We start from the raw sequence: 23,189 nt of genomic DNA on the forward strand, positions 1-23,189 counted from the left end.
GCTTTTTACTACTGTTGCTCTATAGTACATCTTGAGATCAGGGATGGAGATTCTTCCGGCAGATCTTTTATTGTATAGGATTAATTTAGCTATCCTGGATTTTTTTTTTTTTTGGTTTTCTGTATGAAGTTGAGAATTGATCTTTCCAGTTCTGTAAAGTATTGTGTTGGTATTTTGATAGGGATTGCATTGAATCTGTAGATTGCTTTTGGTAGGATGGCCATTTTTACTATGTTGATTCTCCCAATCCATGAGCATGGGAGATCTTTCCATTTTCTGATATCTTCTTCAATTCCTTTCTGCAGAGACTTGAAATTTTTTCATAAAAGTCTTTCACTTCCTTGGTTAGATTTATACCCAGTTATTTTACATTGTTTGAGGTTATTGTGAAGGGAGTGGTTTCCCTGATTTCTTTCTCCACCTTTTTGTCATCTGTATACAGGAAAGCTACTGACTTTCATGTTAATTAGGTATCCTGCCACTTTGCTGAAGTTGTTTACTGTGTGCCCCTTTATTTCATTCTTGATTAAGCTTACAATAATAACATGGAATCATCAGACACAAAACTTTACAACCAAAACCAAACTGACAAATTCAATTATTACTAATGCACATAAGAAATTGGGTATGGAACATGGTTCTGGGAATGGTCTGCTTCTAGTACTGACAATAAAGTAGGGGGTATCTCTCTCTCTCTCTCTCTCTCTCTCTCTCTCTCTCTCTCTCTCTCTCTCTCTCTCTCACACACACACACACACACACACACACACACACACATGCACGTGAATGATAAATTCAAAAAGCAGGACTTGACTGCTTGCTCCTAGGTATGGTGTTACTGCTGGTATGAAGGTGAGCATATCCAGAGGCAGGGACATCTGGGTAAGTCTACAGTCAATGTCACCCTGAGTTGGGGCATGTGAGGACACAGGTAAAGAGAAGAGAGAACCAGGAAACCAGGAGAATAAGAGGTTGAGAGTGTAAAGGATAGACAAAAGGACTGGGTCATATAGGGGAGGGCACCTAAAGGAAGAGCAGCCAAGCCCTTGGATTGGAAAATTTTAAGGTAGAGGGTGGAGTATGCAAGTCATAATCTATAACAAGTAGGAACTGAAGGATGCTAGGAGAACTTGGAAGCCAGGTGTACTTTCATATACTAAATAGGCATCAAGAAACCTATTATGTCATTTTATTCTAATAAAAATTTCATTCTTATATTGAGCTCAGATTTTGGATTGTCATTTAAATTACTATATATTTGAGTTTCCAAATTAACATATTGTTCTTCTTCACACTTTTCCTGTACCATTAGACAATATCTGTTGTCAATGAATTCCCGATATACTTCCTGTGGATTGAAAGTATATAATTACACAGGGGATATATGGTTAGCTTGTAATTTTAATATATGGGTATGGCACTATTGGTGATATTTTCTCTTAAGAATTTGTGTCTTTTCACTGGCTATATATTTGCTGAGTAATTTTAAACCGCATCATGAGCATTGCAAATATCCTACTGTGTATAACCAGAATCCCAGCATTATCTTCTCCAAAGTGATGTTTAAATTTTAACTGACAATCTTTTCAACTTTTAACTGATAATCTTATTAACTTCAAATATGAGTCTATCTTACCTTAATTAGGTAGTTATTTGTATCTCCATGCTTTTCTCAGGGACTTTGCTATGCTAGTTTAAGTTTGTCCCACTTCAGAGATTGTATGGTCCTGTTTAGAAGTTTATATTTTATCTAAGTTCTCCAAGCATGTAATGTTCAAGCTGTAATTTCTCTCTAGTAAATAATATATCTGAGATTATTTTGAGATTTTAAATTTTATATACAGAAATATAAGAATTTGCATATGTCTGTTTGGGGATGTCAGGAGTATTTCTTAGCCCCTTATCTTTGGTAAGAATTTATATTGTTTTAATACAGTGAGTGATCCAAAATCATTATTCAGCTGTGTTAGTGTACAAATTGAGTCATATTACAATTAAATATATAAAGAGAGGAATGAAAGATCTTTTTATTAGGGTGAGAGGAACTTTTACCATGAGATCATTTTTAAACATTTATGTGTAAAATAGTTTGGAAGATTATAAAACTGGAAGCAATACATGGTGGAAGTTACTGTAAATGTTGAAGTTATCATAGAAATATTGGAAAGGGAAGAAAGCATGTTCATGAGATACTAGGAAGAAAAAACTTGTAAATGTATCATTAAAAAGAAATCAACAGCAAGGACCATGCATGGACTGGACATATGGTCCCTAAACAGATGTAGACAAAGATCAGTTCAGGCTTCATGTGTGTACTCTAGTAAAGGGAGTAGGGGATGTCTATGATATGGAGTCTGTTGCCTGCTTTTGATCACTCCCCTTTGCCTAGGATGCCTGGCCAGGCTACAGGGGAAGAGGATGCTCTCAGTCCAGATGTGACTTGATGGTCTGGGGTAGGTCTGTAGAGGGCTTCCCTTTTCTGAGGAATAGAGGAGCAGGGAAAGTGAAGGGAGAGGGAAGGTGGGACCGGGGAGGGAGACTATGATCAGCATGTAAAGTGAATAAATATATAAGCACACACAGACACAAAACAAGAATTCAAGCATTCATTAATCTCTTTAGCAAACATGCTCATATTCTAACTTCTTACCGAATATTAGAAGTCAAAGAGGCCTTATCTATATATTAGTAATAGGTTGGCATACATTTTTCTAAAACAGTGAAATTCATACCAACAAAATTTATAATTCAAAATGAGCGAAATTGTGTACTTTACCAGTTAATTCTATAAAGCTCAAATGAAACACAGTGACTGAATTAAATTTAGAAACATAAATTGTCTATTACCTTTTCTATGAATTAAAAGAAAATATCTGCCTATTTAATTAAACTTATGGATATGGGCAACTTTGGGAAGCTTATGAAGATATTTGGAAAAACATATGCTTAGAAAATATATCCAAAGTACATTATGCACAAAATGAGAAAAATTAATGAAAGTAATATTAATAAGTGTAAAATATATGCTTATTGGATCTCACATTCAGTTGGCCTAGATCCCAAACAGAAAAACATAAAAATGCTAACATGCTTTATAATTGCAGTACAAATGAAATGAGAACATGAATAAAGTTTCCATTTAACACCTGGCTCATTTTAGCAATTCAATTAGAGGAGGAAATTGCTATTGTTGATAGTTTCATTATTATTATTTGCACATAATCAGGTAGAAATTATTCACAAGAACAATTCCAATGACTGTTGATGTGATAACATAGATGAGGAAATCTCATGGGACTCTGTAGGTAGATGAAGAGTTTTAAACAATTAACAACTACTGAGAAATAATAGTTAATCTTCCCTAGGGATGAGCATCCTAACTTCTTGTTTAATACTGAGTGGTCAGCCTTAGAGTATTATACAGGCAATACAAGAATAAAGGGAATCACCAGACTATATTTTGTGCTCCCTCATTTGATCAATAGAAAATATAGTTAATGGGACTTGGTAGATGGCTCAGAGACTAAAAGCACTGGCTGCTCTTCCACAGGACCTTGTTTTAATCCCAGAAATCACATGGCACCTGACAATTTTCTGTAACCCCATTGTGACATCTTCACAATGACACACACATGTGGGTAAAACACCAATGCACATAAAATAACAATAAGTAAAACTTTTAAAAATGTATTTTAAAAGGCAGTAAGGTTGGAGAGATGTCTCAGAGCTTAAGAGCACTGTCTGCTCTTCCTGAAGACCCTGTTTCAATTCTCAGCACTTATATGGAAGCACACCAACTCTACATCTGACAAAGGTCTAATATCCAAAATATATAAAGAATTCAAGAAATTAAACACCACCAAACCAAATAACCCAATTAATAAATGGGGCTCAGAATTTAACAGAGAATTCTCAACAGGGGAATAACAAATGGCTGAGAAACACTTCAACGTCTTTAGTCATCAGAAAAATGCAAATCAAAAGGACTCTGAAATTCCATCTTACACCCATCAGAATGGCTAAGATTTAAAAAAAAATTCAAGTGGCAGCACATCCTGGCAAGGATGTGGAGAAAGGGACACATTCCTTCAGTGCTGGTGGGTTTGTAAACTTGTACAACCATTTTGGAAATCATCTGGTGCTTTCTCAGAAAACTGGGAATATGGCTTCCTCAAGACCCAGATATTCCACTCCTTGGAATATAAACAAAAGATGCTCCACTACACAACAAGGACATACGCTCAACCATGTTCATAGCAGCCTTACTCGTAATTGCCAAAACCTGGAAGCAACCTAAATGTCCTTCAGTCAAAGAATGGATAAAGAAACTGTGATACATTTACATTATGGAATACTACTCAGCTATTAATAACAAGGAAATCTTGAAATTTGTGGGTAAATGGATGGAACTAGACATGATTATCCAGAGTGAGTTAACCCAGACCAAGAAAGACTCACATGGTATATACTCACTTATAATTGGACACTAGCCCAAAAGAGATGTCCAATGAAAGTCTTCACTTCCCAAGAGTTTGGGATGGCTGCGAGGACTTCCTATTGGGACTTTAGTTGCGACAAGTATGGGAGAATGGGGAAATAGAAGACTCCAGAGGGTCCTAGAAACCTTCAAGAAGAACATCATGTTGGGCAGATCTGGGCCCAGGGGAGTCTGCAAAAACTACTGCACCAACCAATGACAATATATACAGTAAACGTTGAATCCTTATCATGTCTAGCCAATGGTCAGGACATTCTCTACAGTTGTGTGGAGAGTGGGGGGCTGACTCTGACATGAATGTTGGTGCCCCCTATTGACCACTTCCACCTTGGTGGGGAGGCCTGGTGACACTCAGACTACCAGCATGAGACTTGATGGGTTGTGACCATATTCTGGGGGAGGAGGTCCCCTTCTGTCAGAGACCTAGGGGGAGGGGAATAAGGTGAAAGAGGGAGGAAGAGAGGAACAGGAATATACAAGTGAGGGGATAACAATTGATATGTACTCCAAATAAATTAATTAAACAAAAACTTGCATTGCATTTAGTGGAATATATTCACACACACACACACACACACACACACACACACACACACACGCATGCAACAAAAATTAGTGAGAAAAAAGAAGCTGTTAATTGAAAGACATCAAAGATGGTATTTAGGAAGGTTAGCAGGGAGAAAAGAAAGAAGGGAAATCTCCTATTCATCTAAAAACATTGAATAAATTATTTTTTTAAAGAATATTAAAACATTGTATTGAGGAAGAAAATATTTGCAACATATTTTATTTTCATTTGTGGATTTACTTTTTGGATAAATGGGGACAGTTTATTGAAGTTAAACGTCTTTCTTTCTAGAATGGATAGACAGATACATAGACATACTGATGAACAAGTAGGCAGGTTGATGGATTTAAAGATCCATTTATATTGTAAAGAAAAACTTGCATATGCTATTTTCATATGTATATATTATGTGATTTATTCTATAAGAGTCTTTGAACTACAAAGGAAATTGTGATTGCTGAAGCATTGCTAGTCCACAATAATGCAGTACTGAAAATTGCTCTACCAAACAGGTGGATACCATGGGAAATGATTAACCCTCAGATGGAGTCCTATAGATAACTTCGCATTGTTCAAGCATTGAATTATTTTCCATGAGATTGGAGGTGTTTAAAGAGAAATCCTGTTTCTTAATTCCTGGCCTCTTCCTCTTTCTCTTCATCACATCAAATAATGCCATAACCTGTGTTGTTGGGTAGTAAGACACCAAGTACAAGACAGTGACTAACTGGGCTTGCCTAAACTCTGACATTTAGCATCAAATAGTGGTACCTAGTGAATGTTTACTTTCTTTAAAAACTACCAAGCCTCTTGCATTTCACTTTAGTAACACAAAAGAGACAAGACAAAAAACAAGAGAAAATTTTGGGCAGTTATCATTACTCTTACAGTTATGGTGATATTTTAATAAATGTATACAAATATGGTAAACGCATCTTATCCAAACACAATTAGTATATACCTTCACTGTATCTTATTATTTCATTAAAGCTATTTAATATAATACTGCTTTCAGGGTTAAAAAGAAGCTGAAAACATACAAAAAGCAAAGTTGTTTAGAAGGAAGTTTTATTTTAAAGTCCTGTGCAGGACCAAAGATAGGGTTCATCAAGGAAGGGCACTTGCTGCCAAGCCTGGTCACCTGAGTATGTTGGATCAGACCACATGATAGAAGGAGAGAAGAGATTTCCTTAGGGTGTCTTCTGATCTCCCTGGCCTGACCTTCTCTTTAAGTCTCAGAATAAAATGACATAATAGGTTTCTTGATGCCTATTTAGTATATGAAAGTACACCTGGCTTCCAAGTTCTCCTAGCATCCCTCAGTTCCTACTTGTTATAGATTATGACTTGCATACTCCACCCTCTACCTTAAAATTTTCCAATCCAAGGGCTTGGCTGCTCTTCCTTTAGGTGCCCTCCCCTATATGACCCAGTCCTTTTGTCTATCCTTTACACTCTCAACCTCTTATTCTCCTGGTTTCCTGGTTCTCTCTTCTCTTTACCTGTGTCCTCACATGCCCCAACTCAGGGTGACATTGACTGTAGACTTACCCAGATGTCCCTGCCTCTGGATATGCTCACCTTCATACCAGCAGTAACACCATACCTAGGAGCAAGCAGTCAAGTCCTGCTTTTTGAATTTATCATTCACGTGCATGTGTGTGTGTGTGTGTGTGTGTGTGTGTGTGTGAGAGAGAGAGAGAGAGAGAGAGAGAGAGAGAGAGAGAGAGAGAGAGAGAGAGAGATACCCCCTACTTTATTGTCAGTACTAGAAGCAGACCATTCCCAGAACCATGTTCCATACCCAATTTCTTATGTGCATTAGTAATAATTGAATTTGTCAGTTTGGTTTTGGTTGTAAAGTTTTGTGTCTGATGATTCCATGTTATTATTGTAAGCTTAATCAAGAATGAAATAAAGGGGCACACAGTAAACAACTTCAGCAAAGTGGCAGGATACCTAATTAACATGAAAGTCAGTAGCTTTCCTGTATACAGATGACAAAAAGGTGGAGAAAGAAATCAGGGAAACCACTCCCTTCACAATAACCTCAAACAATGTAAAATAACTGGGTATAAATCTAACCAAGGAAGTGAAAGACTTTTATGAAAAAATTTCAAGTCTCTGCAGAAAGGAATTGAAGAAGATATCAGAAAATGGAAAGATCTCCCATGCTCATGGATTGGGAGAATCAACATAGTAAAAATGGCCATCCTACCAAAAGCAATCTACAGATTCAATGCAATCCCTATCAAAATACCAACACAATACTTTACAGAACTGGAAAGATCAATTCTCAACTTCATACAGAAAACCAAAAAAAAAAAAAATCCAGGATAGCTAAATTAATCCTATACAATAAAAGATCTGCCGGAAGAATCTCCATCCCTGATCTCAAGATGTACTATAGAGCAACAGTAGTAAAAAGCAGCAGGGTACCGGCATCTAAATAGGGCAGTTGACCAATGGAACAGAATTGAAGACCCAGATATACATCCACACTCATATGGTCGTTTGATTTATGACAAAGAAGCCAAAACAATACAATGGAAAATAAAAAGCATCTTCAACAAATGGTGCTGGTCCAACTGGATGTCTACATGTACAAAATGCAAATAGAACCATTTTTATCACCCTGGATGACGCTAAAGTCCAAGTGGATCAAAAACCTCAACATAAAACTAGAGGCACTAAATCTGTAGGAAGAAAAAATGGGTAAGAGTCTAGAACTCATTGGCACAGGAGAAAACTTCCTGAACAGAAGAACACCAACATCTCAGGCTCTAAGATCAACAATTAATAAATGGGACCTCACGAGGATGAGAAGCTTCTGTAAGGCAGGAGACACTGTCAACAGAACAAAGCAACATCCCACAGATTGGGAAGAGATTTTTACCAACCCTACATCTGACAAAGGGCTAATATCTAAAATATATAAAGAACTCAAGAAATTAAACACCACCAAACCAAATAACCCAATTAAAAAATGGGATACAGAACTAAACAGAGAACTATCAATAGAGGAATATTGAATGGCTGAGAAACACTTAAAGAAACGCTCAATATCCCTAGTCATCAGTGAAATGCAAATCAAAATGACCTTGAGATTCCATCTCACACCTCTCTGAATGGCGAAGATCCATAACTCAAATGAAAACACATGCTGGCAGGGATGTGGCGAAAGGGGAACATTCCTCCACTGCTGGTGGGAGTGCAAACTTGTTCAACCACTCTGGAAAGGAATATGGTGCTTTCTCAGAAGACTGGGAGCAGCTCTACCCCAAGACCCAGCTATACCACTCCTGGGTATATATCCAAAAGATGAGCCGACATGTAACAAAGACATTTGCGCAACTATGTTCTTAGCAGCCTTCTTCGTAATAGCCAGAACCTGGAAACAACTGAGATGTCCCTCAACTGAAGAATGGATAAAGAAACTGTGGCACATGTACACAATGGAATACTATTCAGCCATTAAGAACAAGGAAATCTTGAATTTTGCAGGCAAAAGGATGGAATTAGAAATGATCATTCTAAGTGAGATAGTGCAGACCCAAAAAGACATGCATCATTTATACTTGCTTATATGTGGATTTTAACCCAACAAAGACATCCTAGGAGAGACTCCACCCAGCATGGTATAGGGACAGTCACAGAGATTTGAAACTGGACACTGGAAAGAGTCCCAAAAGTGTAGGTTGGCCCTGTCAGGCCACAGAGGAAGAGGTCATATGTAGTACAGGGGACACTAGATTAACTAAGGTCAGACATTAGGGGAGGAGGGTTCCTCTTTCTTTCTTTTTTTTCTCCTTTATTAATTTATTCTTGTTACATCTCAATGGTTATCCTATTCCTTGTATCCTCCCATTCTTCCCTCCCTCCCATTTTCCCCTTATTCCCCTCCCCTACTAGGGGAGGGAGGTAAAAAGGGATGAGAGAAGGGGTGGGATCGGGAGTTGATGAGGGAGGGTTTGGGATCAGGAGGGAATGAGAGAGGGGGCTACAATTGGGATATAAAGAACTCAAACTGCAGAACAAGGAGGTAACTTATATTCCTAATCCCACTACATGGGAACAGCTCTGACACTGGCAGAGATAAGAATTTAAGGGTATAGAGAGGCCTCATGTTGGCCACAGATTCTCTGTGACTTAGTATTAGAGGCCACTATTAGTAAGGCATGAAGGAAGATTTGCAGACGCCTTACATTGACTCATACAATGAGCACAAAACTAGCTTTAATTGTTCTGTGCATCTGGCACACCTCATACTATTATGTTAGAACTGTATAACGCTTGTGAGAAATTATGTTTTCAGAACAAAATAACCGGACACTGATGCTGGATCAGACCTGACAGGAATCATTCCTCTCAGCATGATGGACGCTGACATTCCACATCCTCTTAGCTCCATCCCTGGATGATTTTATTGCTGTTACCCATCAGATCTGGACAGATTCCTGGACAACATTGTAGAAAACTTCTGATCCAATTTGGACCACCATTTCAATCTCCTACTAAGCCTGGAATCTCTCAATATTTAGAAACTGGACCAGAAATTCAGCCCCTGGCTTGCTTAACCATTTTGTCCAAATTTTTGGGCCCATTCCAGGAGAACGACACCCCATTCCCTCTAAGGGGGCAGGAGGTGGGTGGGTTGTATAGGTTTCTGTTTTCTCTCTTGGTCTACAAATGCTTATTCACATCGAGAGGTGGTCATAAGTCATTATGGGTCTTATGCAGAGAAAAAAAAACTAAGTGAAACTGCGTCTCTCTTTTCTTTTATCTTGCATAAGTAGGCAAGGAGATCAGAGCTGAAAAGAAAGAAAGGGAGATATAGGAACATAGAGGGAGGATAGAAGAAAAGCTAGATGATTGAGCCTACTCCTTAACTCAAGGCCTTAATTGTTACTCATAATGAAGGTTATGTCTAAATCATTGATATAGAATTTAGTATATTGATACAAAACAGGGACATGTCAAATATTTGTTAGATTTTTGCACAAGAATATAAAAATAGTTGAATAAGGTCTTCAAAAGCCTCAGAGACACACAGAGTATGGCATTTAAAGTTGTTTTTATAATCCTAAATGTCTTTGACAAGACACGTAAACTCCTGACCATACCCAGCTGACCTCAAAGAAGATGATGAGCATCCAAGAGCCTCCTTATGGAGATGGTTTCCAATGTGGCAGACCAGCCACTGGACAAAATGTCCTCGTTCCAGCCACAAACAGAATTCTGCCTAAAAATGGGCAGGTTAGATGCAGGCAGAGTCGATGGCCGCACTCTCCCAAGACAGGGTAAGCAAGTCCTCAGTAGCTCCTGCCCTGTGAATAAGTCTGGTAGAGATATTGGGCCTGAAAGCCAAAGATGACACTCCAACATTATAGAGAGTGTTGGGTGATTGTTCAGGCAGTAAACCATTTAGGTCAAATTATTCATTTTGGAAGCTGCTAACTCGCACTGATGGTTCACTCAGGAATTTAAGAGTTTTCCTTCTCAAATCTCTGAGGGGCATTGAAAACCAGACAGTATACTTTTACAATCAAGCTTAGTTGGTTAGGGGATGAGATCATTTTAGGTCAAGATAAAGAATTTAAGTTATTAGAATTGAGATAAGATAGCTATTGAATTTCATTCAAGATATTTACTTCAAGCTGAACAAATACAAATAGCCAAACCACTATGAATGTAACATTTATAGAACTCATGGTGCTCATGATTGTCACATGGTTCCCCCTGCTGTATGTAGTTTGTTCTATACATGTGTAACAAAATTAATGTTTTTAAAAGGGTGGCACCAAGATTGAAAAAAAAAAAAGCAAGAATACTATGTGTACAGCAAAAGAAAAAAAAAGTAAAGACAAGAAACAATAGGCCACAATTATTACAGTGCTCAGGGGTCCTGATTATTGCTTTGGTATATGTTTCACAGGGCTCAAGGAAATGTTTGGTAGCTAAGGAGTATGGCATGAGTTGTTCTCAGATTTGACTGACAGACTCGAATTATGTAAGCTTTTGCATACTTCCTATGTGCTTTTCTGAAGGAGAGATAAACATGCTTTTCTTTTAGATCACAAGTGGGGCATGAGAAAAGACCTGTGAGGGAACAGGTGATGTTTGTCCCCTTAGAAGTTGAACCACTGTGTGGGGGAGATTGGTTATTAACCAGCTGAAAAACATTCTTAAACAAATTCTGAGAGGAGGTATACATACATGTGAGCCAAAAACAAGCAGCCGGGCCTTTGGAGACATGGGGTAGTTTTGGCTGTTCATTGCTCTATTTTGAGAAGCTCCTAGAGAGAACCGCTCGAGGGAAGGTTTCGGGGCTCAGGGCTCAGGCTGAGGTTTTGGGTTCTGGTTGCTCCAGGTTCCAGCAGAAGAAATCTTGCCGACTATGCCAGAATTGTTCCTCTGAACTGATATCCTTACGGTTTCATTATTGTATTCTTTAATCTTCTTTTCCTATTGTTTAGGTTAGTCGGGTTGTAAGTGAGGTGCTCTCAGCTAATAAGTTCTTAATAAAATATATTTGTTAAGAAAATTGAGCCTACATCTTTCTATAATGCATCTGACCTTAATTATCTTCACTTGAAACTGTGCATAGAGATATAAGACAGTAGACAGGGGATTCTTCCCAAAACTTTACTCAGAGAACAAAGTTTGTCTTACCAAACATGGAGCCAGTCTGTGCCAGATCGATCCCCTTGGTTCTATAGCCTCATGTGTTTATTCTGCAAGGCAGTTCAGTAGAAAGTATTTTTGTTTGTCTCTAAAGAGAGAACATTATTCCATTGTTTGAAGTGGAGTGTTGTGTTCTGATTCATACCAGTGAAAGTTTCTAGATTGAAAACAGTTTATTGTGTGTGTGTGTGTTTAGTGTGTGTGCATAGGACTCGCAGGTGAGCGTCCTAAGGTGGCAGGTGTATTATGAAAAGGTGTGTATGTCTGTACATTACCCAAGTCAAGAAGTGTCTCTGTTTGCCAGGCTACACTCTTGGTTTGCCTTCCTCATCTTCCAGTCATCAATATTTTACCTGGGGTTCTACTGGTAGCGTCCTACAGGATGATGTCCTTGTTCCTTCTAAGGACCTCTCCTTAAGTCATGAGAGACTAGCAAAAGCCACAAGGAGATAGTCATCCTACAGGTGATGTGTTTTCTTTTTGCATGTAGGGTACAGACACTCACAAAACACACTTCCCACATGAGACAATCCACCACCCGAACCAAAGTCCTTGCAAAGCATGTCTGACAACAACTATGCAGGAACCAATCTCTCCCGCTTTCTCTCCACAGGTCACCATCCTCCCTTCTGTCCTCCCAGTTATACCATCAGAGACTCACCAGGATGCAAAGCTTTTCAAGTTATAATAAATTTATTTTGCAATTCTCACTGGACATCATTGAACTATTCAATGCGTAGTAACAGGGCACTTCAAAGCAATTTGATGACTCGACAGATATGCCTGAGGTCTCTGGCTGCGTTGTGGGACTACGGCCCATTGATTGATGTCAGGAGTGAAGGTGGTTGAGCCAGCTTTGGCTTCATGTCCCTGGGTTAGCTGGATGTGCATGTCCTCCTGCCACTGGATGCTGTACTGGCGGTGTGTTTATATTGTAATACGGGTGCTGGTGCTGACAGCAGGGTATGCATATCACCACTTGTACTGGCCTTTCTTGACAGGAGCATGCCATCCTCTCTTGTTCTACTGGCCTGTTTTGATAACAGAAGGTGTCCTTCTTGTCCTGATCAGAGTGTGTAACCTCTTCCTTTTTCACTGGCTTGCCTTCATCAAAGTGTGTGATCACGTCCTCTATTATTTGCTTACCTTGATCGAAGTGTATGGTTACTTCCTGTTGGGCTTGCCTGTCTTGATCAAATTGTGTGACCACGTCCTTTTTCACTTGCATGTCTTGATCACAGTAAGTGATCACTTCTTCTCTTCTTCTCATGTCTTGATCGAATTGTGTGACCTCATGCTCTTTGGTTTGCACGTCTTGATCGAATTGTGCCACCTCCTGTTCTTTGGTTTGCACGTCTTGATCGAATTGTGCGACCTCCTGATCAAAGTAAGTGATCACTTCCTCTCTTCTTTGCATGTCTTGATCGAATTGTGCGACCTCCTGATCAAAGTGAGTGATCACTTCCTCTCTTCTTTGCATGTCTTGATCGAATTGTGCGACCTCCTGATCAAAGTGAGTGATCACTTCCTCTCTTCCTTGCATGTCTTGATCGAATTGTGCGACCTCCTGATCAAAGTGAGTGATCACTTCCTCTCTTCTTTGCATGTCTTGATCGAATTGTGCGACCTCCTGATCAAAGTAAGTGATCACTTCCTCTCTTCCTTGCATGTCTTGATCGAATTGTGCAACCTCCTGTTCTTTGGTTTGCATGTCTTGATCGAATTGTGCGACCTCCTCTTCTTTGGTTTGCATGTCTTGATCGAATTGTGCAACCTCCTGTTCTTTGGTTTGCATGTCTTGATTGAATTGTATGATCTCCTCTTTGATTTGATCGGAGTCTGTGATCACCTCCTTTCTCACTTGCTTATCTGGATTGCACAGAGTAGTCATCTTATAATGGCGTAGCTTGTCTTGATTGCATGGTGTATTTGCCTCCACTTGCAGCTGGTTCTTGGACCTTCTTTGTGTCTTCATGCCATACTTCACCTGATTGTGTTGGTTCCGTAATATATTTATCTCATTCTGTAGCTGAGTATACTGCTGCCACAGCAATTTCAGCTTTTCCTGCCACTCTTTTTGTCGTTCCTCTCGTTGTTTTTTCTTTTTCTTCAGCTTCTTTTTTCCAGGGGATGGTGTTGCTCCTCCTTCTTTCTCATGTTTGCACAAAGGAATGGTGTTTCTCCTCGAGATCTTTATCTTTGGGACCTCTTCCAAGGTCTCTTTTATACTTTTAGGGGCCTCTAGAGCCTGGAGGAACAAACAGCACAGTGAGACATTGGATACTAGAGATCTGCTATGAAGCAAGGCCTTCTAGGGCTGTGGGCTGAGTAGGAAGGTACATATGTATGTATGTATGTATGTATGTATATGTATATACAAAATGTGTATGAAGAGTAATCTTACATTTGAATTCTATACCACTGTATCTAGAACTTATTTTTCACCTATGTACAAAATTCTATATCAGTGAATTAAAAAATATCTTGTGAGTGACAACTGAGGCATTAAGTTGAGGAGTAGATTCACTCATCTACTTTTTGTTCTACTTCCTTGTACATTTTTATACCCCCCTTCTTCCTTTTCAACCACTTTCTCCAAACAGGATGTCAATGTCCAGTATGCTGCGAGGAATGCATCCAGCCAGGTCTGATCCAATGTCCAGGTCTGGTTGTTTTGTTCTGAAAGCATGTAATTTCTCACAAAAAAATCATACAGTCCTAAAATTATAAGTGTATAAAAGGTGTGCATGATGCATGGAACAATTAAGCCTGGATTTCCGCTCTTTGTATGAGCAGGAAAAGAAGACATCTATAAATCTCCATTCATGCCAAATGAAGAACAGCATCTAAGAGTAATTCGTAGGGGTCCTTTAGTCAACAAGAATCATTGTCTATGCCTAGACATTCACGTTTCAGCCAGTCTCAGAGCTGGTCCCATATGGTGGGATTTGCAATATAAGTTCCCTGCTTGTTCTCCAGTTTAAATTCTTCCCATCCTGATTGTAGCCCCCTCCCTCATTCCCTCCCAATCCCCCTCCCTCCCTCATCCCCTCTCCTTCCCTCCCTTAGTACCCACACAGGGGAGGCCTCTTCCCCTAATATCTGACCTCAGCCTATCAAGACTCATCATCTGTATTAGTTATAACCTCTTCCTCTGTAGCCTGGCATGGCCGTCTTGCCAGGGGAACGCAATCTAAGTTCGGTGGCCAGTGTGCATGCCTGAAGTAGTCCCTCTGCGTAGGAAGTTTAAACTAGGTCAGGCAAACGTAGGTTTTCCAGGGGAGGGGACGTTGATGGAGAAAAGAGAAAGCTTGCTTAGGTTACGTTAACTTACGTTTTCACTGCCTCTGGAGGTGGACTCACGACGGGTCTTGCCAGAAGCACGAGTTCTCGGCTTTAGAGAAATCTGGCACTTAGTTAGGTTGGTATGTGAAGTCGATTGGTCCATCTCTGTAGCGTCCTTCTGTAACTTCTTACATTTCCCCTTGTGAAGCCTCACAAGGGTCTAGCTTAGAAGGCCAACTATCTGGCTTATATAGCCTCCTTGAACAATGGAAGCCACACCCATAAGCTGTCATTGGTCAGCTAGTTTTGCCATAGCCAATGGTGGCTACCATGGGCTTTGACATCACAGTGTATGCCCTCTGACCCCCTGGTGAATGTTGGGTGAGGCCAAGTTGTCTGGGAAATGAAGGTGAGGCTCAGAAAACAAAAGTGCCATCCTTGATGCCTCTGAAAGAGGGAGATGCCAGGAGGGAAAACAGGGTGTGTTTGTGCATGGAGACTTCTTTTCAACATCACAAGCACAGATTTTTCATGCCACCCTTTATATACACCCATGTTCAGTACGTTGGGGTAAATGGGTAGAGGGTTTGCTTCTGGAAGCTCTTTCTCAAGTTCCCCCAGCCTAATGAATGGTTCGTTCCAGTTTTGATCTTCCATGATACTTAACTAATAAAAGTCTTTGCCAAGTTAACATATGCTTAATAATATGTTGATGTGTCTAACTAAAACAAGTCTAATTTAAATAAATTATCTGTTAAAATGCTTATAGCTACCCATTTCAAAACAGCAGTTCTAATTCCAAAGATAGCAAAGAGAATAGTATTGTTCACTGCTGCTTTACTTAGCTTAGCCCACTTTTCAAGTTTGAAACACTGTAGAGGCCCATATTGTTCTTTGAAACACTGACATATAAGGAGGAGAGGAGTTAGTAGTCCATTTTCACTCAGTACTAGCAGGAGTTTCAGCCCATTTGTCATTTATTGTTGCACAGGACTTACAACCCTCAATGCGCACTTAACATATGTCAGAAATAAAGACCAATCTGGTTTCAAAGCGTTAATTATGGTAAAGTGCCACTTTATTAAACTATTATATTTATATTCAAAATTGCTCATTTTTTCCTGAGACAGCGTTTCTCTGTACAGCCTTGGCTATCCTGCACTCAGTTTGTAGTCCAGGCTGGCCTCAAACTCAAAGAGCTCTGCCTGTCTCTGCCACCCAGAGTACTGGGATTACAGGTGTGTGCCTGTTTTATAGAAAATAGATAGATAGATAGATAGATAGATAGATAGATAGATAGACAGATAGATGATAGACAGACAGACAGACAGACAGACAGACAACTTTCATTCATACGTATGAATTTGGGTGTAGATACACCATGGCATTTACATAGAACTCATAGGCCAACTGCATTTGTTATTCCTCATCTGTGAGATAATGTCTATTTGTTGTTTTTCATATATATAGATATAGATATAGATATAGATATATATAGATATATAGATATCAGATTTATTGTACCACCAGTTTCTGAGCACTCACCTGTCTCAGGCTACTGTCTTGCATTAGAAGGGTTATATATCTGTCTTCTTCATGGTTTCTGGAGATTTGAATGCAGGTCCTCACACTTGTACAGAAATCTCCTTTACAAACTGAACCATCTTCCCAACCTGCAAAAGTTCTCATCACATGAATTGTATGACTTCACTTGCATTCATTCAATGGATCTTGCTGGTATCATGACTACAGATTTCCCAAATGAGGTTCTACCCACAAAGTAGCCCATTTCTCTTATTGGTAACTCTTATTTCAGCTAGTTCTAGAATAAACCTCATTTTGACAGAATCTGACCTCTGAACAATATAGAAAGCTCCAATTGGGCAATAAGCATATCTTATAAGTAATGTGTACTTTTTTTTTTTAAATCCCTGAAGCATCAAAGGGAAAGATAACTTCAGAATTATCAGTCTCGTGATTTCCCCCAAGTTTCTAAGTTATATTTACTTAAACAGACATTTTTAATTTAGGTTTCGAAATGTGAATTGATATAAAGGAACATATTTTTGAAAGGAATGACATTAAACAGGCTAATAGTTAAAACTAAGTATAAACTGAATTTGATGATATGTTTTTATAAATTTCCAAATTAAATGTTCTTAGCCTATTTTAAGACTCCATGCCTGTGATGCTAACAGAAAAAAGAAAGTGATATATATTATAAATATATGCTTTTAATATGTGCCCTGTTTAGGAAGTATAATATTACTTAAAACACCTAAGGGATACGGAAAGAAAAGCTCCAAGTAAAAATAACATTCATTAAGTAATATGGTTAAAGATGAGTCAGGGAGAGAATTAAACAATATGTGTGAGTGTGAAGGAATTAAATTAAACTTATGCTGAGTCATGATTTTAGGAGCCTAGAGTAACCCTCTTCAGGGTGGCTTCACCCAGCAACTGATGGAAACAATATAGAGATCTACAGCCCAGCATTGAGCTGAGCCTGGAGAATCCTGTGGAAGAGTCCTTTACCTCACAGAAGCTTTCCAGTTTGATGAGGTATCATTCGTCATTTTTTTTAAATCTTAGATCCTGAGCTGTTGTTGTTCTGTTCAGTAAGTTGTCTCCTGTACCAACTCATTCAAGGCTGATGTCCAATTTCTCTTCTAATAGGCTGAGTGTCTGGTTTTATGTTGAAATCTTTGACTCACTTGGACTTGAGTTTTTGCGTGGTGATAAGTATGGCTCTATTTGCACTTTCTGCATGTAGACATCCAGTGAAACCAGCACCATTTGTTGAAGACGATTTTTTTCCCCATTGTATTATTTCGGCTCCCATATTAAAACTCAAGTGTCCATACATGTGTGGATGCATTTCTGGGTCTTCGATTCAGTTACAGTGCTCAACCAGTCTGTTTCTCTTCCATTAACACACAGTTTTTTATTACTGCTGTACTGTTGTACAACATGAAATCAGGCATGGAGATTCCTCTAGAGGTTCTTTTATTGTACAGGATTGTTTTAGCTATTATAGTTTTGGTTTGTTTGCTTTTTTGTTTGTTTGTTTGTTTTTGTTTTTGTCTTTTTGTTTGTGCATAGGAAGTTGAGAATTGTTTTTTTCCTCCAAGGTCTGTAAAGAATTGTGTAGGAATTTTGATGGAAATGGCATGGAATCTGTAGATAGCTTTTGGTAAGATGGCCATTTTTACTATGTTGATCCTCCTAATCCATGGGCATGGGAGATCTTTCCATCTCCCGATATCTTCTTCCGTTTCTTTTTTCAGAGATTTGCATTTTTTTTTCGTATAGTTCTTTCACTTGCTTGGTTAGAGGTACACCAAAATACTTTATATGATTGTGGCTATTATGAAGAGTGTTATTTCCCCAATTTCTTTCTCATTCAGTTTGTCATTTGCATAAAGGAGGGCTATGGATTTTAAGTCAATATTGTATCCAGCTGCTTTTCTGAAGATGTTTATCATCTGTAGCTATTCCCTGGCCAAAAGAAAAAAGAAAAAAAAGTGGTGTCATTTATGTATACTATCATATCATCCATGAATAGTGATACTTTGAATTCTTCCTTTCTGGTTTTTATTCCCTTGATCTCCATTAGATGCTGTTCAGATTAGATATATCTTGAATATTCTGAGTTCTATTCTTAAGTTACTAGTATCTTCAACAATTTGAACTTTCTTTCACCTTATGAAAGGCAGACAAAGGAAACAGTTACAGTCCTTAATTTTGAGGATTTCTCTTGGACTCCTGTAACAGATAACTAAAAAGAATGCTTTTTATGTCTGGTTCTGAGGTTTTTATTAGATAATCTATGGCACTTTTTGTAAAGTATTCTCATCTCAAGTGGTAGAACTTCATATATATGTATATACATACATGTAAATAGATATACACACATATCACACAAATATCACACACACACATATATATATATATATGTCTGTGTGTGTATGTATGTGTAATTACAATGATCCCCTATAGCTTCTAAGTATCCAATTTTTCTATAAAATGCTTGCTATGTTAAATATTAAAATAAAAGAACACATATACAGAAAGACACCCTTTTTGGTATTGTATATTCTGTCGATTTAAAGTTCCTAGTACACTATAAGGCATTTATGCCACAAAATTTGAAAATTTAAGGGAAATGGACAAATTTCTCCACCGATTCCATTTGCCAAAATTGAACCAAGACCAGATAAACAAATTAAATAGCCCTATTTCGCCTATAGAAATAGAAGCATCCATTGATAGTCTCCCAGCCAAAAAAAGCCCAGGGCCAGATGGCTTCAGCCCAGAATTCTTCCAGTCGTTCAAAGAGGAGTTAATACCGATACTATTCAAGCTATTCCGAAAGATAGAAATGGATGGAACATTACCAAATTCCTTCTATGAGGCCACAGTCACATTGATACCTAAACCTCACAAAGACCCAACAAAAAAGGAGAATTTCAGACCAATTTCTCTTATGAGCATTGATGCAAAAATACTCAACAAAATACTTGCAAAGCGAATACAACAGCATATCAAAGACATCATCCACCATGACCAGGTAGGATTCATTCCAGGCATTCAGGGATGGTTTTACATACGGAAATCCATCAATGTAATCCATCATATAAACAATCTGAAAGACAAAAACCACATGATCATCTCTTTAGATGCAGAAAAAGCATTTGACAAAATCCAACACCCATTTATGTTTAAAATTCTGGAGAGATCGGGAATACAAGGCACTTATCTAAATATAATAAAGGCTATTTACAGCAAACCAACAGCCAACATTAAATTAAATGGAGAGATACTCAAGGAAATCCCTCTAAAATCGAGAACCAGACAAGGCTGCCCTCTGTCCACATATCTCTTCAATATAGTTTTTGAAGTTCTAGCTGGAGCAATAAGACATCAAAAGGAGATCATGGGGATCCAAATGGGAAAGGAAGAAGTCAAATTATCCCTATTTGCAGATGATATGATAGTGTATATAAGTGACCCCAAAAATTCCATCAGAGAACTCCTGCAGCTGATAAATACCTTCAGCAAATTGGCAGGATACAAAATAAACTCGAAAAAGTCAGTAGCTTTCCTTTATACAAATGACAATCAGGCAGAGGAAGAAATTAGGAAAACTAGTCCCTTCACGATAGCCACAAACAATATAAAATATCTAGGAGTAACTCTAACCAAGCAAGTGAAGGACTTATTCGAAAAAAAACTGCAAACCTCTGAAGAAAGAGATTGAAGATGACATCAGAAGATGGAGGGATTTACCTTGTTCATGGATCGGGAGAATTAACATAGTAAAAATGGCCATCTTACCAAAAGCAATTTACAAATTCAATGCAATCCCTATCAAAATACCTACAAAATATTTTGAAGATATTGAAAGATCAATTCTCAAATTCATATGGAGAAATAAAAAACCCAGAATAGCAAAAACAATCCTATACAATAAAAGATCCTCCAGAGGAATCTCCATACCTGATCTCAAGCTGTACTACAGAGCAACAGTAATTAAAACAGCATGGTATTGGCAAAGCAATAGTCTGGTTGATCAATGGAATTGAATTGAAGACCCAGAGATGAATCCACACACATTTGCTCACTTGATTTTTGACAAAGAAGCCAAATCTATTCAATGGAAAAATGATAGCATCTTCAACAAATGGCGCTGGTCTAACTGGATGTCTACATGTAGAAAAATGCAATTAGACCCTTATTTGTCACCATGCACAAAACTCAAGTCCAAGTGGATTAAAGACCTCAACTTAAAACCAGAGACATTAATTCAGGTAGAGGAAAAAGTGGGGAAGAGTCTGGGACACATAGGCAGAGGAAACAACTTCCTGAACAGTACACCAACAGCCCAGGCCTTAATGTCAACAATTAATAAATGGGACCTCATAAGGCTGAGAAGCTTCTGTAAGGAGACACTGTCAAGAGAACAAAGCGACACCCTACAGACTGGGAAAAGATCTTCACCAACCCATCATCTGACAAAGGTTTAATATCCAAAATATATAAAGAACTCAAGAAATTAAACACCACAAAATCAAACAACCCAATTGCGAAATGGGTTTGGAACTAAACAGAGAATTCTCAACAGAGGAATATCAAATGGCCGAGAAACACTTAAAGAAATGCTCATCCTCGTTAGTCATCAGAGAAATGCAAATCAAAACGACACTAAGATTCCACCTTACGCCCATCAGAATGGCTAAGATCAAAAATTCAAATGACACCACATGTTGGCAAGGATGTGGAGAGAGAGGAACACTCCTTCATTGCTGGTGGGAATGCAAACTAGTACAACCACTTTGAAAAGCTATCTGGCATTTTTCTCAGAAAAATAGGAATAGGGCTTCCTCAAGACCCAGCTATCCCACTCCTTGGAATACACCCAGAAAATGCCCTACCACACAACAGGGATATATGCTTAACCATGTTCATAGCTGCTTTATACATAATAGCCAGAACATGGAAACAGCTTAAGTGTCCCTCAGTAGAAGAATGGACTAAGAAACTGTGGTACATTTACACTATGGAGTACTACTCAGCTATTAAAAACAAGGAATTCCCAAAATTTGTAGACAAATGGATTGACCTAGAAATTATCATAATTTCACCCAGAAGCAAAAACAGACAAACGGTATATACTCACTTATATCAAAACACTAGTCCAAGGGATACATCCCATGAAAAACTTTACTTACCAAGAAAGTGGGTCAGAGGAGAGGACATCCTATTGAGACTTTAGGCGAGAGTAGCAAGGAAGAATGGGGAAATAGTAGGACTCACAGGGTCCTGGAAACCTACAAGAAGAACTTTATGACAGGCAGATCTGGGTCCTGGGGTCCTCCTCAAACTAAGGCATCAGCCAAGGAGAAATAGACAGTAAACTTCGAACCCCTACCAAGACCTAGCCGATGAACATGATATTCTCCACTGTTGAGTGGAGAGTGAGATCTGACTTTCACACGAACTCTGGTGCCCCTTTTCTGACCACGTCCCCTGGATGGGGAGGCCTGGCAGCACTCAGAGGAAGGATAGCAAGTTACCAAGAAGAGACTCGATAATCTTAGAGCATATATAGTGGGAGGAGGTCTCCCTCAATCACAGACATAGGGGAGGGTATAAGGGGGGAAGTGGGAGGGAGGGAAGAATGAGAGGAAACAGGGGAAGGGCTAACAATCAAGATGTAATATGAACAAATTAATAAAAATAATGGTAAAAAAAAAACTAAGAAAAAAGTTGTATCAGAAGTTGCTTCCCAGAAGTTGCTTGGGAGTTTGGCAGAATCAACACTATTTTAATTAGTGAGCCAATGCTGATTGGGCTTCCCACCCAATGACACAAGCTGTGCTGTATCCCGAGGACAAAGAGTTGAACAGCACAGCATCTACCACCTCAGAACTCAGAAGAGCAGACACAGATGTGGATAGCAAGTGTATCTGTGAGCAGACTCACACCCATAGGTACTGGGAGAAGCACCCATCTTTGTCCTGGGGATTAAGAAGGACAAAGTGATCCAGGTGTGATAGCACAGGCCTGTAATGCCAGCCCTCAGAAGAAGGCAGAAGAGTCAAAAATGGCAAGTTTGAGAACAGCCTAAGTTACACAAAAGGATGCTCTCTCAGGAGGGAAAAAAAAAGGAAAATGGGGAAAGAAGAAGCCTCATCAAGTTGAAGGTATTTGAATGAGTTCAGTATAAAAGAATGAAAAATGCTACTAAGTCCAAGCAATGGGAGGAAGGAGCTCTAGGCATAAAGAACTGAGGTGCACATTCGCAGAGCTCTTTCCAAGTTTAAAATAAAATCAGACAAATGTCTTGGAAAGAGCCAATGCCTGTGAGGGACCATTAGCTGAAATTTCCCTGGCTGCTGCCACCATGACTCTAACAAAATATGAAAGAATGTTGACTGTAGAGACCCCTCACTAAGTGCTCTGTATATAACAAGTATTTAATAATGAATAATTCTATAATATATAAATGAGTATGTGAAAGTAAACATGGAAAACTAATGAAAAAAAAAGAAAAAAAAAGAAAGTTCCCAGTACTAGAGAAAAACGTACTTCAACACTGATTCTGCTAAGTGTCATGAATACACTTTAGATTCTTCTGACTCAACCAGCCAA

At 38.7% G+C, this 23,189-nt stretch overlaps 1 protein-coding gene across 1 annotated transcript; it reads right to left on the minus strand.

Moving 5' to 3' along the window:
• Positions 1–12,466: 12,466 nt before the first annotated feature.
• On the minus strand, positions 12,467–15,239 carry LOC311601439 (uncharacterized protein). Its single transcript, XM_084788895.1, has 2 exons — positions 15,085–15,239; positions 12,467–13,998 (listed from the first exon to the last, which is right to left on the minus strand). Exons 1-2 carry the CDS (start codon positions 15,196–15,198, stop codon positions 12,613–12,615), a joined length of 1,500 nt encoding a protein of 499 aa, XP_084645021.1. The 5' UTR covers positions 15,199–15,239; the 3' UTR covers positions 12,467–12,612.
• Positions 15,240–23,189: the final 7,950 nt, after the last annotated feature.

This window comes from Acomys minous (assembly GCF_964271855.1).
Source record: "Acomys minous genome assembly, chromosome: 7".
In the NCBI taxonomy this organism is placed as follows: Eukaryota; Metazoa; Chordata; class Mammalia; order Rodentia; family Muridae; genus Acomys; species Acomys minous.